Raw genomic sequence first — 17340 nt, forward strand, 5'->3', positions numbered from 1 at the left:
GTCTATGGGGTCGCATAAAGTCGGACACGACTGAAGCGACTTAGCAGCAGCAGGGACTCCGAGGGAGGCGTCTAAGGGGATTGTCTAAGAGGATATAGAAGGGTGTGGCGCCTGGGAGAGGGGTCTGAACTGGTCGGGACAGAAATGGAGAGGAAGCCAACAACAGTGAGAAATGGGAGAGGCTGCTCTGTTTGAGGTGTACAGAACGGCAGGGTGTCACGTGGTGGGAGCGCTCAGCCTCAAGTACGCTTAATCTCAAAGCCGAGGGCCAAGCCTAACCGCAGACAGAGATGGAGGGCGGGGTGGGTAAAGGTTGAGTGGGGTGGGCGGGAGAGGGGGAGGAACCGGATTTGGCCCATCTGGAGCCCGCCCTCTCAATCTCCTCATCCATTGGACAATTGCGCTGTTCGTCACGGGCCCGCCTCCACAGATGAACCAATAAAGGCTGGCAAAAGAATGCTTCCTTCTCCAGCTGGATCAGCAAGCCCGAGAGGTCCCTCTCGGGAGGCTGAGTCCCGGGTAGGGGTACCCGCGGTACGGCTTGCGAGCGTGAAATTGACTGACGGACACGGCTGCCTTGGTGCAGGTAAGAGGAGGACGTGGCTCCGAGGTAGGGAAGAGGGCGAGCGTGAGAGGTGAAAGCCTCTAGCTCCCCCCGCGTCCGCTCCAGCCCACGGAAACGGCTCAGGTGATGGGGTGGAGAGCGGAGGTGAAGTGAGGTGAGGGGGCGGGCCCGCGAGGGACTGGGAAGAGCCTTGGTCACACCTACGGTCACCCTCCTCGCGCGCACGCGCCACGTGGGCTCGCAGCCTGGCGTAGGACCTTTGGCTGCGTGCCCTAACATCCGCAGTAGCTGTTTTAGCCCTCGGAGCTCAGCATCGCAACTTAATTCGCCTTATCTATAGACTGGGAAGCTGGGACTCGGGGACGTGGCCGCGCCAGGGTTTGAGGGAGATAGGGTTGGTGGATTCCGGAGGCCGCGCTCGTATCTATGAGCCTGTGGGTCAGAGACTTGACTCTGGGTCCTGTTTTCTTTAGATACACGAAACTGTTTGGGTCAGGTCTGCGGCAGACGGCCTTGCGTCGGGCAACGCTGCCTAGCTTCTCTGCAAGGCTAGGGGTGGGGACGAGGGGCACGGGGAGGCGCCCTCTGCGCGCCGGGTCCGACCAATCCTGCCCCTAGTTCGGCGAGGTGGGCTGGGGAGACGGGGCGGTCCTCGAGTGTGGGCGTTCTCCATACTCCGACCGAAAAACTTGGGGGCGGGATTCCGAAAACACGTGGAGTGAAAAAACGCTCCACACCCCCCCACCCCCACCCCGTTTCTCCAGAGAAAATAGTAAAATAGAGCAACTTAAAAAATTTTTTTTCTAAGGAAAAATACCGCCAGAGGCTGTTGAAGGTGTAGGGTTTACTTCATGCCCTTATGGAGGCAGATGTGAACCATTTGGAAATCAGTTTGGCAGGATGAGTCTACACCCTTTGACCCACTGATGCTAGCCTTGGGAAATAAGTAGGTTAAACTTAAGTAGGAAAAATGTTGATGCGTTAGGCATTGCGGTTTGGTGTTTTATAAATAGGGAGATAGTGGAAACAACCTCTAAATCCTCAGTGATACACCTAATAATAAAAGATTATTGCTAATAATATCTTTTTTTGGAGCTGAAGGGTTATATTTCTTTAAAATCCTCACAAAACCCTATGAAACTAGTATTCCCATTCCGCAGATGGATAACTGGAACTCAGGCAAGTGAAGTCATTGTGTGTCTGATGCTAGACAGCTAGTGTGCTTTGGGACCTCTTGAAATTGCTGTGTTTAGCCAGTGTTTGAGGCCTGGGCACTGGAGAGCCACTGGTGAATAAGGCAGCCGTGTTTCCTGAACTTACAGAGCATGCATGCGTGTGTTCTTTACATATATGTAGAACAAGCTCTGGCCAGTTTTATTAAGGAAAATTTTTGCATGATTTACTGTTCACCACTCTCTCCTAGCATGCTTCTGCTCATCACCTGGATCAATGGTAGCTAGTGTGCATACTCTGTTATTTTCCGTACGCGGTGTCCAATTCAGCAGTATTATTGCCACTATAGTGATGGACACCAGTTTTTGGCCAACATGGCATACAAGTTGCAAGTCTTAGTTGCTCAGTCATGTCTGACTCTTTGCAACCCCATGGACTCCTCCTCTAGCCCACCAGGCTCCTCTGTCCATGGAATTCTTCAGGCAAGAATACTGGGGTGAGTTCCCATTCCCTTCTGCAGGGGATCTCCCTGACCCAGGGGTCAAACCCGGGTCTCCTGCATTGCAGGCAGATTCTTTACTGTCTGAGTCACCAGGGAAGCCCCAGCATGGCATAGTGCTCTATGCAAGATTTCCTCAAGGCTGGGCAGCTGTTGGCGAGGATGATCAGGTTCACTTTGCCTTGTCTTATAATTTTCAGAGTCTCTTGTACCCCAGCACATACTTTTTCCACTTACCATAACCAGTTGGAGCCTAGAGTTGATCTGACTCCAACGGCTTTTCCGTCTTTTTTGCTGCCACTGTCTTCCTGCCTAAACAGCTGGATGGCCTCTGACTGAGAGCCGCTACCAAGGTGGCTGGGGAGCAAGAAAGAGCTTGTATTATTTAAAGGAACACAGCCTGCCTGGGAGAGGGAACATGGAGCTGTGCACTAGTCTGTGGCAAGGGAAAGGATTTGGGAAGAAGGAAACAACTATGGGAATTCCTCAGTAACTCTTTAGTGCAGAGTGTTTAAAAAGCCATTTTCTGAAATGCATTTATGTTTTAATGGGATGTGTGGAGACTTAAATATTTTGAGATTAAGTGTTTGCAGAAGTCATTATTTTTAAGAAATTAAATTTCTTAACCTCTTGAATTTTCAGATTTAAAGAACCCTTTTGCGGAAGGAACATATTCACTCATACAGTTTCAGAATGTCAAGTACTGTGTCCTACTGGATTCTCAGTTCTGCAAGGAAGACCATTGCCACATTACAGGGGGGACAACGTTTATATTCAAGGTATGCCTCAAATAGGAGTAAATCAAAATGGAGACTCTGTCCCCAGGGGCAAGCCATCCTAAAAGACAGTGCCACTGCATGTGGTGGCATTGCTCTGCAGAAAGCCTACAGACACACATCAACGGAGGAAGAGGACTTCCACTTGCAGCTCAGCCCAGAGCAGGTAAATGAAGTGCTGAGAGCTGGTGAGTCGGCCCATAAGATTCTTGACCTTGTCAGCAGAGCTCCAGATTCAGTGCTACGATTTGAGAGCAACCAGCTAGCTGCCAATTCCCCGGTGGAGGACCGGGGAGGTATAGCCGCCTGCCTGCAGACCAATGGACTGCTGTTTGGCATCTTCGATGGACATGGTGGCCACGCATGTGCTCAAGCAGTGAGCGAGAGGCTCTTCTACTATGTGGCCGTGTCACTAATGTCCCAGCAGACTCTGGAGCAAATGGAGGAGGCCATGGAAAGCATGAAGCCCCTGCTGCCCATCCTTCAGTGGCTCAAGCACCCAGGGGACAGTATCTACAAGGATGTCACGTCAGTGCACCTTGATCACCTCCGCGTCTACTGGCAGGAGCTGCTGAACCTGCACATGGAAATGGGGCTGAGCACTGAGGAAGCATTAATGTACTCCTTCCAGAGACTGGATTCTGACATCTCGCTAGAGATCCAGGCCCCCCTCGAAGATGAGATGACCAGGAACCTTTCACTCCAGGTTGCTTTCTCAGGGGCAACGGCTTGCCTGGCCCACGTTGATGGGGTTCACTTGCACGTGGCAAACGCTGGCGACTGCCGGGCCATCCTTGGTGTCCAGGAAGACAATGGCATGTGGTCTTGTCTGCCCCTCACCCAGGACCACAATGCCTGGAACCCAGCCGAGCTGTCACGGCTGAAGAGGGAGCATCCTGAGTCTGAGGACAGGACGGTCATCATGGAAAACAGGCTGCTGGGAGTCCTCATGCCCTGCAGGGCCTTTGGGGACGTCCAGCTGAAGTGGAGTAAAGAGCTGCAGCGCAGTGTCCTGGAGCGGGGCTTCGACACCGAGGCCCTCAACATCTACCAGTTCACCCCCCCACACTACTACACCCCACCTTACCTGACGGCCAGGCCAGAGGTCACCTACCACAGGCTGAGGCCACAGGATAAGTTCCTCGTGCTGGCCTCTGATGGCCTGTGGGATGTGCTGGGCAACGAGGATGTGGTGAGGCTGGTGGTGGAGCACCTGGCTGAAGAGGGTCAGCACAAGCCAGACCTGGCCCAGAGACCCACCAACCTGGGACTCATGCAGAGCCTGCTGCAGCAGAGGAAAGCCCAGGGGCTCCATGCAGCAGACCAAAACGCAGCCACACGTCTGATCAGATATGCCATAGGGAACAACGAATACGGGGAGATGGAGCCTGAGCGGCTGTCGGCGATGTTGACGTTGCCGGAGGACTTGGCAAGGATGTACAGGGATGACATCACAGTCACCGTGGTGTATTTCAACTCAGACTCAATTGGTGCATCTTCCAAGGGCAGTTAAGAGTCTCCCACCCTGTTGCCACGGTTAACTTCAATGTTCTTCTGAGACATTTTCCCTTACTCAGCACCTGGCTCTTTTAGACTCTATGGTTGAAGGGCAGGTGGATAGATGCAGCTTGCTTAATTATAGACTAATGTGAGGAAAAAACATCCTTGGATTAAAAACAAATCTAGTGATTTTATGTGCCTGCGTGTTTTGGTCACCTCTTCTATGCAGGGAGGGTAGAGCACAGAGATGATCGACTTGTCTTGGGCTTGTGTAACCCAAGTCCTTTTATAAAGACACTGTTAAAACTGTCAGCCTGAGCCTGGAAAGGGTAAATTTAATTATGATTCTAAGAATATGAAGAAGTCTAGGATTTTCTGAGCTCTTGCAGCAAAATCTGGAGACTTGATAATTCTGTGTGTAATCATGGACTTCTACACTATGAAGGGAAGTTTTTGTTTTTTATTCTGAAGTTACTAAAGACCTAGGTTTACAAAGCATATTACAGGACACTTTTCTATGCAATATTCTAACTTGTGTGTGTGTTTAGTTGTGAAAACATTTTGTAATGCTGCATTCTAGTTCTGATTTAGTTTATGTTAAAATTGAGTCCTCAAACTTGCCAAACAGGCGTGCTGTGAGCGAGCATGCTTAGAATGAGTTTTCTTGGTTTTTCAGCTGAGGGTGAAGGTGGCCAGGCCTCTGGACCAGCTGAATTTGTGTAGCTTTCAAGCCCTTCCTCTGTGTCCCACCCCTTGAACCTTTGAGCCATGCTAGGAGGTAATTTCTGTCTGAGCCTTAACTCCTGGTCTTTCCTTCATTAATAAAATTTCCTCCAGTGTTCAGTAAATCTCTACAGATTTACTCATAGTACTTAGCCTTTCTGATTATACTTCTCAAACATTCCTCTAATTCCTCCTAATGCTCCTTCCCCCACTGCTATGCTGAACTTGCTCACCCTGCTGACTGTGCAATACTGTCTAGAAAGAATGCTCTCACTTCACATGGTTGCAGGGAAGCAGGAAATTCATGACTGTATGTGGTAATCGTGACAGTTTAGGCAGGACTGGCTTATGCAATGGATTCTAGACTTGAGATTCAGCCTGAATCTGGAGAGGTAAAAATGTGAAGGACCTGAGAACAGTTGCTAACCAAGGCTCCCTGGCTGCATCCCCAGGGGTGGTGGGGAGGAAGGAGGGGGGAGATTTTTTCAGATGGGACACTTGCCCATAGACTAGTGGGATAAATGGCCACTGCTACTCCTCAGTAATTAGGCCTTATTTAGTATAAGAGTTGCGCAAAAAACAGTGTAACCTGTAGTAGCTTCTGTGGGCTGCACAGTCTATGTTTATTGGAAAATTAAACCATGTGGATCTTTTTTAGGGGGATGAATTTCATGTTCTGAAATTGCTGTAGTTAAACAGGAAGTGTGTCTCTAGATGGAACAAATATAAACCTGCAGAACTGACTTTATTTTCCTGTACTATCTTCCTGTTGATGGTTCCCCTCATCTGACCCCCTTGAGCCACCCACTGAAAGGAAAGCAAAATAGATATGACTTTCATATTTGGGACAAGGGACATTCAAGTGTTGAGACAGCCTAGGGATGTTTCCCTGTACATTTATTTAGTGATATTGTTTTGTCTAAGAAATTCTCTTCTGAGTGCTTAAGCCTTTGTCCTTTTATTCTGAAAAATCTTAACTCAAATAAAACCTGAATCCCTATCATTTAGCTTGCATGAAGTTTCGTTACTAGAGCCAAACACTACTTGTCTGCAATCCTTCATTCTTTATGCCAGCTAAACCCTGGCACACCCTCAGAGCATTTACTGGGGTTACAGAGTGTCTGAATTCTATTTTGGAGCCTCACATGGGCTCTTAAATATACCTGATTAACTTATGGAACAGCTGAGAGAATACAGACTTCCAACCTATTCCTTCAAGGGTGTCTGTGTTTTTTCTCAGCCTAATAGATTTGCTTTCTAATTGGCATATTGAGAGAGAAGAAAGGCTCGTTTATTGTCTGCCCTTTTTCCACTGTGAACTCTGCCATGAATGCTTCGAGGAGCAGCTCCTCCTGGTTAACTCCAGTGTGTCTGACTCCCTGACTACAATTTTGGTGTCACTGGCCTGAGGCACATGGGCTACCACTTGAGGATGGGTAGTAGAATTTGAGAGGGGGTTGGTGATACTTGTCAGGTCTTCTGAAATACGTATCATTCCTTGTATGTAATGATTTTGATATTTAGACTTCTAAAATGAACTAAAAAATGAGATTGTTTAAGGTGTCACTTATGAATAAACTATGCTTTATTGGTCCTTTAAATTGCATATTTATTTTAGGTAAGAAATGTTGGTAATATTGGCATACTTTAGATATTGTTATATAAATAATACAGTTCTGCTGTTTCTGGGGATTGATCAAAATGGATAGAGAAGTTCTAAGTTCAAGTTAGTATGTTAGGTCAAGTTATGTTTTCAGTCTTCTGAGATGTTATTTGGAACATTAGAGCTAATTTATTATAACGAAAGTGTAAACTTTGAGGCATGTTAACATTTTCCCCAGAAGTATGATTGGCCTAAAAGGTCGACAAGAAAATGTTCAGAATGAGTCTGGCTTGACTTGTTCATCCATCAGTCCCTAGTGACCTATTTTTCATTTGACAGTTTTGGAATTCTGCATTTCCCAGGTTAAACCAGGATATTCTGGAACTGAGCTATCCTAGTTTCATTTTAAGTGGTTCATTTGTCTCTGAACGTGGCTCTCATCGCACAGGAAGGCCTGGTGTGGCTTTGGGACTAGGAATAAAGGCTGGTGGCACTGCTTTGTCCTGTGAGCTGCCACGTGTGTCACCGAGTGCAAAACACAGAGGCCTGCAGTGTGACAGTCTCCTGAGCAGGCTCGAGGCTCTTTCCCTGACACCTCCGGCACCTGACATTTAGCTAACCTCCTGGGAAATATTTCGTATCAAGCATTTACTTGGAAAAATTAACCATGTTCTTTAATATTTACTGATATTTGTAAACTGTATACCAATGTTCATTTTGACATTGATTTTCTCACCATGAGAGATATTTAAGTGAAACTTGTAAATAAAAGAGGCAAAATAAGATTTGGTTTCTTTTGGTTTTGAACATTTGTATTTGTAAGGTCCTTAGGGTACTAGATTAGGCCAGCCTTTGTTTCACCACCTGTATCTAGCCATGGAAGATTTTAGTTTGCTCAAGAGTCCACCCGAGGGATTTCTCTGGTCTGGTGGTTAAGACTGCCTCCCAATGCAGGGAATGCAGTTTTGACCCCTGGCTGGAGAGCTAAGATCCCACATGCCTTGGGGCCAAAAATCCAAAACATGAAACAAGCAATACTGTAACAAATGTAATAAAGACTTTAAAAATGTTCCACATCAAAAAAAAAAAAAAAAAAAGGCTACCCTAAAGAAGTTTTCTCTGCCAATTTTTGGTGTCTGCTAGCCACACAGGGACACGGAAGCCTGGTGGGCTGCCGTCTGTGGGGTCGCACAGAGTTGGACACGACTGACGCGACTTAGCAGCAGCAGCAGCAGCCACACAGGAAGTCCTTGCTTAGCGTTAACTTGTGGAGAGCTGAAAAGGAGGAAAAGAGAGGCTTTTGTTGTGACGGTCTCCACACACTCAGGGCTGAGGCTTGCTGGGACTTCACATTATTTAACTGGCCTCGTAAAACCAGCTTCTTTGTTAATTTTAAATTCAGAGCCAGCTTTGGGGAAAGATCTACCCAGCTACTTGAAGAGCCCAGTTGATCCCACCTCCACTGACTGAGCCATATCTCATTGCCTATGAGTGATACAGCTCACAAAGACCGCTCTGGTGGGTACTTCTTAAAATGCAAATACAACTATTAGGTTGGTAATTTTAGTGTGGGCTAGTGTGGTTAATTGGAAAAGACCCTAATGCTGGGAAAGACTGAAGGCAGGAGAAGGGGGTGAGAGGATGAGATGGTTGGATGGCATCTCCGACTCAATGGACATGGGTTTGAGCAAACTCTCAGAGATGGTGAAGGACGGGGGTGGGGAGACTGGTGTGCCTGCAGTCCATGGGGTCACAAAGAGTCGATACATCTTAGCAACTGAATAATAACAAAGGGTGGTTAAGCTGGGCCTTGAAGAGCAGCTTTGAGGGAGAGAAAGGTGAAAATATGGAGCTGTTTCCTTCTTTGTAACATGATAAAAACAGGCCCAGAGGCTTGAAAACTTCCTGACACTACACTAGGGCTCAAATTTGAAAGTCCACTGCCCCATGCACTTGTCCCAATGCTGGGTTTTCAGAAAGGGAAAATGCAGGAAAGTCTCATGGCACAATTTTGGCCCAGGGTGGGTGGGATGGGGTGGAGAAGTAGGTTGTTCAGACAAGAAGCTGATAGATAACCCATACATTCCAATAGCCCATCATTTTGAAACTTAATAAAAATATGTGCTGATGACAAGCACTGTAGACCTCAGAGCCATTGCAACCAGGAGGTTGATAATTGGGATTACCAAAACATTACCCTCTTACCTCACCACCGACAAATCAGATGAAAGTCACACATCCTGCAGCTCTCACCCTAAATGGTGCCTTTAAAAAAACCTCTAGGGCTTCCCTGGTGGCTCAGTGGTGAAGAATCCACCTGCCAATGCTGGAAACGGGGGGTCGTTCCCGGGTCTGCGAGGATCCCACATGCCGCGGAGCAACTGGGCCCTGTACCACTACTACTGAGCCTGTGCTCTAGAGCTTGGGAACCACAACTTCTGAACCCCACATGCCTGGAGCTCACGCTCCGAAACAGGAGAAACCACCACAACGACAAGCCTTCCTACAGCAATAAAGACCCAGAGCAGCCAAAATTAAGTAAAGAAAAAAAGTTTCAATTAAAAAAAAAATCCTTCTCTGAAGTTGTGGGGGAGTTTGGGTCTTTACAGCATGAAAGCTGCCCACACAACTTGCCTGCAAATCAACGCTGCACTTTTTGTCACCACAACCCAGTATCAGTAAATTGGTTTTGCCATGTGGCCAGTGAGCAGACCCAGTTTAGTTCAGTAACATCCGTAGACCAGGAAATGTTACTTACCCTCACCTTCAAAAGAAGCAGCCTGTGGAGGCACTTTTTAAACCTCACTCTATCTCAGATCTTAACTCTTCCTGCCTTCCTGGGATTCTGGAAAGTTCTCACTTGCCCCACTGAGACAAGAGGGAACGGGGCAGGGCATAAGCTGAGATGTTGAGGACTCGACGAAAAGCAGTCAGAACCGATTAGGTCCAAGATGGCTGAAGATTCCACTTCCGGTACACCTTGGGCCTCATTATGTGCTCATTGTAATACATTCAGTTCAGTTGCTCAGTCGTGTCCGATTCTTTGTGACCCCATGAATTGCAGCACGCCAGGCCTCCCTGTCCATCACCAACTCCTGGAGTTCACTCAGACTCAACGTCCATCGAGTCAGTGATGCCATCCAGCCATCTCATCCTCTGTCGTCCCCTTCTCTTCCTGCCCCCAATCCCTCCCAGCATCAGAGTCTTTTCCAATGAGTCAACTCTTCGCATGAGGTGGCCAAAGTACTGGAGTTTCAGCTTTAGCATCATTCCTTCCAAAGAAATCCCAGGGCTGATCTCCTTCAGAATGGACTGGTTGGATCTCCTTGCAGTCCAAGGGACTCTCAAGGGTCTTCTCCAACACCACAGCTCAAAAGCATCAATTCTTCGGCGCTCAGCTTTCTTCACAGTCCAACTCTCACATCCATACATGGCCACTGGAAAAACTATAGCCTTGACTAGACGGACCTTTGTTGGCAAAGTAATGTCTCTGCTTTTCAACATGCTACCTAGGTTGGTCATAACTTTCCTTCCAAGAAGCAAGCATCTTTTAATTTCATGGCTGCAGTCACCATCTGCAGTGATTTTGGAGCCCAGAAAAATAAAGTCTGACACTGTTTCCCCATCTATTTCCCATGAAGTGATGGGACCAGATGCCATGATCTTCGTTTTCTGAATGTTGAGTTTTAAGCCAACTTTTTCACTCTCCTCTTTCACTTTCATCAAGAGGCTTTTTAGTTCTTCTTCACTTTCTGCCATAAGGGTGGTATCATCTGCATATCTGAGGTTATTGATATTTCTCCTGGCAATCTTGATTCCAGCTGGTGCTTCTTCCAGCCCAGCGTTTCTCATGATGTACCCTGCATATAAGTTAAATAAGCAGGGTGACAATATATAGCCTTGACGAACTCCTTTTCCTATTTGGAACCAGTCTGTTGTTCCATGTCCAGTTCTAACTGTTGCTTCCTCACCTGCATACAGATTTCTCAAGAGGCAGGTCAGGTGGTCTGGTATTCCCATCTCTTTCAGAATTTTCCACAGTTTATTGTGAGCCACACAGTCAAAGGCTTTGGCATAGTCAATAAAGCAGAAATAGATGTTTTTCTGGAACTTTCTTGCTTTTTCAATGATCCAGCAGATGTTGGCAATTTGATCTCTGGTTCCTCTGCCTTTTCTAAAACCAGCTTGAACATCAGGAAGTTCACGGTTCACGTATTGCTGAAGCCTGGCTTGGAGAATTTTGAGCATTACTTTACTAGCGTGTGAGATGAGTGCAATTGTGTGGTAGTTTGAGCATTCTTTGGCATTGCCTTTCTTTGGGATTGGAATGAAAACTGACCTTTTCCAGTCCTGTGGCCACTGCTGAGTTTTCCATATTTGCTGGCATATTGAGTGCAGCACTTTCACAGCATCATCTTTCAGGATTTGAAATAGCTCAACTGGAATTCCATCACCTCCACTAGCTTTGTTCGTAGTGATGCTTTCTAAGGCCCACTTGACTTCACATTCCAGGATATCTGGCTCTAGGTGAGTGATCACACCATCGTGATTATCTGGGTCATGAAGCTCTTTTTTGTACAGTTCTTCTGTGTATTCTTGCCACCTCTTCTTAATATCTTCTGCTTCTGTTAGGTGCATACCATTTCTGTCCTTTATCGAGCCCATCTTTGCATGAAATGTCCCCTTGGTATCTCTAATTTCCTTGAAGAGATCTCTAGTCTTTCCCATTCTGTTGTTTTCCTCTATTTCTTTGCATTGATCACCGAGAAAGGCTTTCTTATCTCTTCTTGCTATTCTTTGGAACTCTGCATTCAGATGTTTATGTCTTTCCTTTTCTCCTTTGCTTTTTGCTTCCCTTCTTTTCACAGCTATTTGTAAGGCCTCCCCAGACAGCCATTTTGCTTTTTTTTGCATTCCTTTTCCATGGGGATGGTCTTGATCCCTGTCTCCTGTACAATGTCACGAACCTCAGTCCATAGTTCATCAGGCACTCTACCTATCAGATCTAGTCCCTTAAATTTATTTCTCACGTCCACTGTATAATCATAAGGGATTTGATTTAGGTCATACCTGAATGGTCTAGTGGTTTTCCCTCCTTTCTTCAATTTCAGTCTGAATTTGGCAATAAGGAGTTCATGATCTGAGCCACAGTCAGCTCCTGGTCTTGTTTTGGTTGACTGTATAGAGCTTCTCCATCTTTGGCTGCAAAGCATGTAATCAATCTGATTTCGGTGTTGACCATCTGGTGATGTCCATGTGTAGAGTCTTCTCTTGTGTTGTTGGAAGAGGGTGTTTGCTATGACCAGTGCATTTTCTTGGCAAAACTCTATTAGTCTTTGCCCTGCTTCATTCCATATTCCAAGGCCAAATTTGCCTGTTACTCCAGGTGTTTCTTGACTTCCTACTTTTGCATTCCAGTCCCCTATAATGAAAAGGACATCTTTTTTGGGTGTTAGCTCTAAAAGGTTTTGTAGGTCTTCATAGAACCATTAAACTTCAGCTTCTTTAGCGTTACTGGTTGGGGCATAGACTTGGATTACTGTGATATTGAATGGTTTGCCTTGGAAACGAACAGAGATCATTCTGTCGTTTTTGAGATTGCATCCAAGTACTGCATTTCGGACTCTTTTGTTGACCATGATGGCTACTCCATTTCTTCTGAGGGATTCCTGCCCGCAGTAGTAGATATAATGGTCATCTGAGTTAAATTCACCCATTCCAGTCATTTCAGTTCGCTGATTCCTAGAATGTTGATGTTCACTCTTGCCATCTCTTGTTTGACCACTTCCAATTTGCCTTGATTCATGGACCTGACATTCCAGGTTCCTATGCAATATTGCTCTTTACAGCATTGGACCTTGCTTCTATCACCAGTCACATCCACAGCTGGGTATTGTTTTTGCTTTGGCTCCATCCCTTCATTCTTTCTGGAGTTATTTCTCCACTGATCTCCAGTAGCATATTGGGCACCTATTGACCTGGGGAGTTCCTCTTTCAGTATTCTATCATTTTGCCTTTTCATCCTCTTCATGGGGTTCTCAAGGCAAGAATACTGAAGTGGTTTGCCATTCCCTTCTCCAGTGGACCACATTCTGTCAGACCTCTCCACCATGACCCGCCTGTCTTGGGTGGCCCCACAGGCATGGCTTAGTTTCATTGAGTTAGACAAGGCTGTGGTCCTAGTGTGATTAGACTGACTAGTTTTCTGTGAGTATGGTTTCAGTGTGTCTGCCCTCTGATGCCCTCTTGCACCACCTACCGTCTCACTTGGGTTTCTCTTACCTTGGGCTTGGGGTATCTCTTCACGGCTGCTCCAGCATAACGTAGCCGCTGCTCCTTACCTTGGATGAGGGGTATCTCCTCACCGCGGCCCCTTCTGACCTTGAACGTGGAATAGCTCCTCTAGGCCCTCCTGCGCCCGTGCAGCCACCATTCCTTGGAGGTGGGGTTGCTCCTCCCCGCCGCAGCCTCAGGCCTCAGGCGTGGGATAGGTCCTCCCAGCTGCCGCCCCTGACCTCGGACGCGGGGTAACTCCTCTTGGCCGCCTCCCCTCAGGCATGGTGTCCTCCCGGCTTCTGCCCCTGACCTCGGACGTGGAGTAGCTCCTCTCCGCCGCGCTAAATGCGCCGGTCGCAGCCGCCCGCGCTAAGTGCGCCGAAGCTCCAATACTTTGGCCACCTGATGAGAATGAAGAGCCGACTTATTCGAAAAGACCCTGATGCTGGGAAAGATTGAGGGCAGGAGGAGAAGGGAACGACAGAGGATGAGATGGTTGGATGGCATCACCGACTCAATGGACATGAGTTTGAGCAAATTCTGGGAGAGGGTGATGGACAGGGAAGCCTGGCCTGCTGCAGTACATGGGGTTGCAAAGAGTCAAACATGACTGAGCGACTGAATGACAATAAAAGATTTTAAAGGGAGCGGTGGCTCAGTTCCCTGGAAGTCCCTGTCCCTTTCCCCAGATAATTGGAATAACCCTCCCCTTACTACCTTCTGAAATTACACTGCCCATAGAAACTCACCACCCCATATTTCAGGGCCCTCTCACCTTCTGCCTGTGGAATGTGTATATCTGCTTTCACCGTACTATGGTTCTCTAGCTCGCTCGCTTTTGAATTCTTTCCCGCAGGAAGCCAAGGACCTTCACTCAGCAGCCAGGCCCAGGAACTCGCCAAAGACCTGGGACATGATCACCTTCTAGCATCCCATTTTCCTGCAACTTCTTTACAAAAAATATTAATAAATCTACCGCTTACCTGTCACTTTACCTCTCACTGAATTACTTCTGTGCTGAGACGTAAAGGACCGAAGCGTCATTAAGTCCTGAAACAGTTGTGTGGTTTCTGTTGGAAGACTGTGTATTCGAGTCCCATCTGCGGTGTGCAATTTCCTGCCATTCTCCTTACAGCAGATGAACAGAGGTAAGGTCTGCCACAAGCTGCTTCTCTCTCCAGTCCACCTGCACATACCTTGTGTGACCCCGGGGCCAGGCAGGCAGAGCTGTCCAGGGATTGCCCATGACCCTGGGCACAACGGAGCTCGGAGGGGCTGGTCCAGAGCATCTGGGGATGCGCTCTAGGGACATCACAGAAGCAGGGCCAGAGTTGTAGAGAAGGTTGAAGGAAGCTGGCCAAATGTGGCTGAGTGAGAAAGAAGGAGCCTCTTGGGTAATCTCTGGGGATGGGGAAGTAGGTAAGGCCATGCAGCGACCTCAGAGAGGACATGGCTTGCTCTTCATCAGCATAGAGGTGGGGTGGGGGCCACGCAGAAAGTCCCACCTCAATCCCCCCACTTTCCCTGCAGTGTGACCACCAGGTGCTGTTGGGCATCTGTCCTTGTTTTTTCCCTTCCTACCCTCATCCCTGTAATGTCAGAGTTAGCCCCCTCTTCTGCTGATTGTACAATGAATAAGGAAGGATGGGGGCAGATGGGTGGATAGATGGATGATTAAGGAAGGAGCAGATGGAGAGGAACCAGAAAAAGAGAGACCAGAGAAGTAGGAGGAAAACAATGAGCGGTGGCATGGAAGTGAGGAGAGGGGTGAGGCATATCCAGACACAGAAAAGACTGTGGGTGTGGATAGATGACAATGAACATTTAGCTAAAAAGATCTCCAACAAAAGCTGAGGGTCATTGCATCTTCTCACATGGGACTCAGGACATAGGATGGGCCCAAATGGTGAGGTGCTGAGAGGTTGGTTCTGTGAATGCTGAGCTGCTGGGATGACCCTTCCTCTGAAACAAATCAGAGCAGTGGGTGAGGGGAAAGGGAAATGTCATCAACAAGCCAATGTGCTCCTTGACTTGTGGCAGGGGAGGGTATCCATGGGCTGATTTGGGGTTCCGGGGACCTTGCTGACGCCACACTGGGTTTTATCAGGGAAGGATGGAGGAGCTGGGTTTCAGAGCTCTGCCCATTGGCTTGGCCACTAAATCCCAGAGTGGCATGAAGGGAACACTCATGTGGAGCTCTGGAGGCACAGGCCTTTGCTGTGGGATGCTGTGGTCAAGCAATGTGAGGCAGGTGCTGCCTCTAGGTGTCACCATCAGGCCGTGTTGGCGTCAGCTGCAGGAGGAGTAGGAGGAAAGTGTTCCAGAGTTTTGAGGCCCTGGGACTCACCACCAGGCAGAGCAGGGTCTCTGGCGACTGCAGCCTGGAAGAGCCTTCATGGAGCCTCTCCAGACCCTGGAAGTCCTTGGGGCTAGAACGAGTAGGTGCTAGGAGGGAAGGATCCTTCTCTGTAGTCACTCAGCCCTACCTGTTGAAGAGGTTGTTGGGATCCCAAGAGAGGTGAGAGGGTAGGCTGCCACCTTTTCTGGTCTCCCCCAATGTGGGAGTTCTTCTCTGGGGACTGCCCCACACCATTGAATCCTTCCCACCCCCATCTCCACTCCCTTCAGCCAGTCCCCACGGCAAAATCCCCCCACTCCGACCCCCCGCTCCCCCACCCAGAGCATTTCTGGGGTTTACTCCCTTCAGCCCCAAGAATGGTCCAAACCACCTTTATCCTCCTCCACCCCTAAACAACGGCTGCCCTCTCTGATCAACTCTACCCAGCACACAGCAGTCAGAGTGATCTTGGTCAGACCCAGAGCTGACTGCTTCACTCCTCTGCTCCAAACCCTTCCACTGCTCCCCATCACCCTTAGGAGAAAGTGAAGAATCTTCCTCCCCAGGTGTGGGGGCACTACAGTCACACACAGAGGAAGGAGCAAGAAAAGAGAAAGTGGTCTTTGTCTTATCTCGTAAGGCTGGAGTCACCTCTTCCATGGCCCCTGGTCTCCTGGGATATAGCCTAGAACCCTCCACCTTTTGCTTCTGGCTGTGGTTTGTTTGTTTTAATTTATGGCTGCATCCAGTCCTAGTTGTGATCACGTGAGCTCTGAAGTTGTGGCACACGGCGTGTGGGGTCTTAGTTCCCTGACCAGGGATCAAAACTTTGTCCCCTGCATTGGGACAGGACTTAATCACTGACCCACCAGGGAAGTCCACTGGCTATACTTTTAAGGTTGACCACAAATTCTTTTCCACTCCTCCCATCAAGCAGTAAGATCCAATTCTCCTCCTCTTGAATCTGGGTGCCCTTAGCAGCTTGCTTGTAAAGAATAGAATACAACAGAAGTGACACTAAGGACTGACAAAGTCAATGTTCAGCAAAGTCTTGATAATTGGTGAATCTGATAGATTGCTGTGATGGTTTTCTGTATTAACTTGATGGGGCTAAAGGATGACCAGATAACTGATAAAACATTTCTTTTTCATTTTAGTTTTCATTTACTTCTGCCCTGAGGGTATTTCCAGAAGAGATTAGCATTTGAATCAGGAGACTGAATAAAGAAGAGCCTGGACTTCATCCAATCCACTGTGGGCTGGGTTAGAACAAAAACGTGGAAGGAAGAGGAAAGTTGCTCCCTGTTGAGCTGGGACATTGATCTTCTGCCCTTGGGCATCTCAGGCCTTTGGACTCTGATTAGGACTTACATCCTTGGCAACTGTGGTTCATAGACCTTTGAGTTTGGACTGGAACCACGCCACTGGCTTTCCTGAGCCTCCAGTTTGCACACAGCAGATGGTGGGACTTCTTAGCCTCCATTATCACACAAGTCAATCCCTTATCATCTCATAACTGTATGAGGCAAGTATTATAAACCCATTTTACAGATGATAAAACTGAGCTTGGAGTAGTAAAATGATGTCCCCAAAGTCACAAAGTTCGTAAATGCAGAGTTGAATTTCAAAACTCTGCTGGTGGTTTCCAAAGCGTCCTCATAGATTTTGCGCAATTGCTAAGAGACCATGCAATTCTGTTGAATATCTACTCATCTGATTTTTTTTTAATGCCCTATCTGTTCCCCAAAAGCCTGGGAGGAAGGAGTAAGTTTTTGGTCCATGGAAGCATTCTAGCAGAAGCTGGGGGAAGTTCATGGCCAGACATGAATTGGATGGACTCAGGGGCCCTTTGCTTGTGCCTGGGGTGGGGCTGTGTAGATATAATAC

At 47.8% G+C, this 17340-nt stretch overlaps 1 protein-coding gene across 1 annotated transcript; it reads left to right on the forward strand.

Moving 5' to 3' along the window:
• Positions 1-470: 470 nt before the first annotated feature.
• On the forward strand, positions 471-7624 carry PDP2 (pyruvate dehydrogenase phosphatase catalytic subunit 2). The gene is made up of 2 exons (XM_002694806.6): positions 471-586; positions 2880-7624. The coding sequence occupies exon 2, from the start codon at positions 2931-2933 to the stop codon at positions 4524-4526; it is 1596 nt and encodes a 531-aa protein (XP_002694852.1). The 5' UTR covers positions 471-586; positions 2880-2930; the 3' UTR covers positions 4527-7624.
• Positions 7625-17340: the final 9716 nt, after the last annotated feature.

Source organism: Bos taurus, chromosome 18, assembly GCF_002263795.3.
Source record: "Bos taurus isolate L1 Dominette 01449 registration number 42190680 breed Hereford chromosome 18, ARS-UCD2.0, whole genome shotgun sequence".
NCBI lineage: Eukaryota > Metazoa > Chordata > Mammalia > Artiodactyla > Bovidae > Bos > Bos taurus.

Excerpts from the sequence above, each read along its gene's own strand:
- PDP2 (XM_002694806.6), top strand. The coding sequence starts at position 2,931 with ATGTCAAGTACTGTGTCCTACTGGATTCTCAGTTCTGCAAGGAAGACC.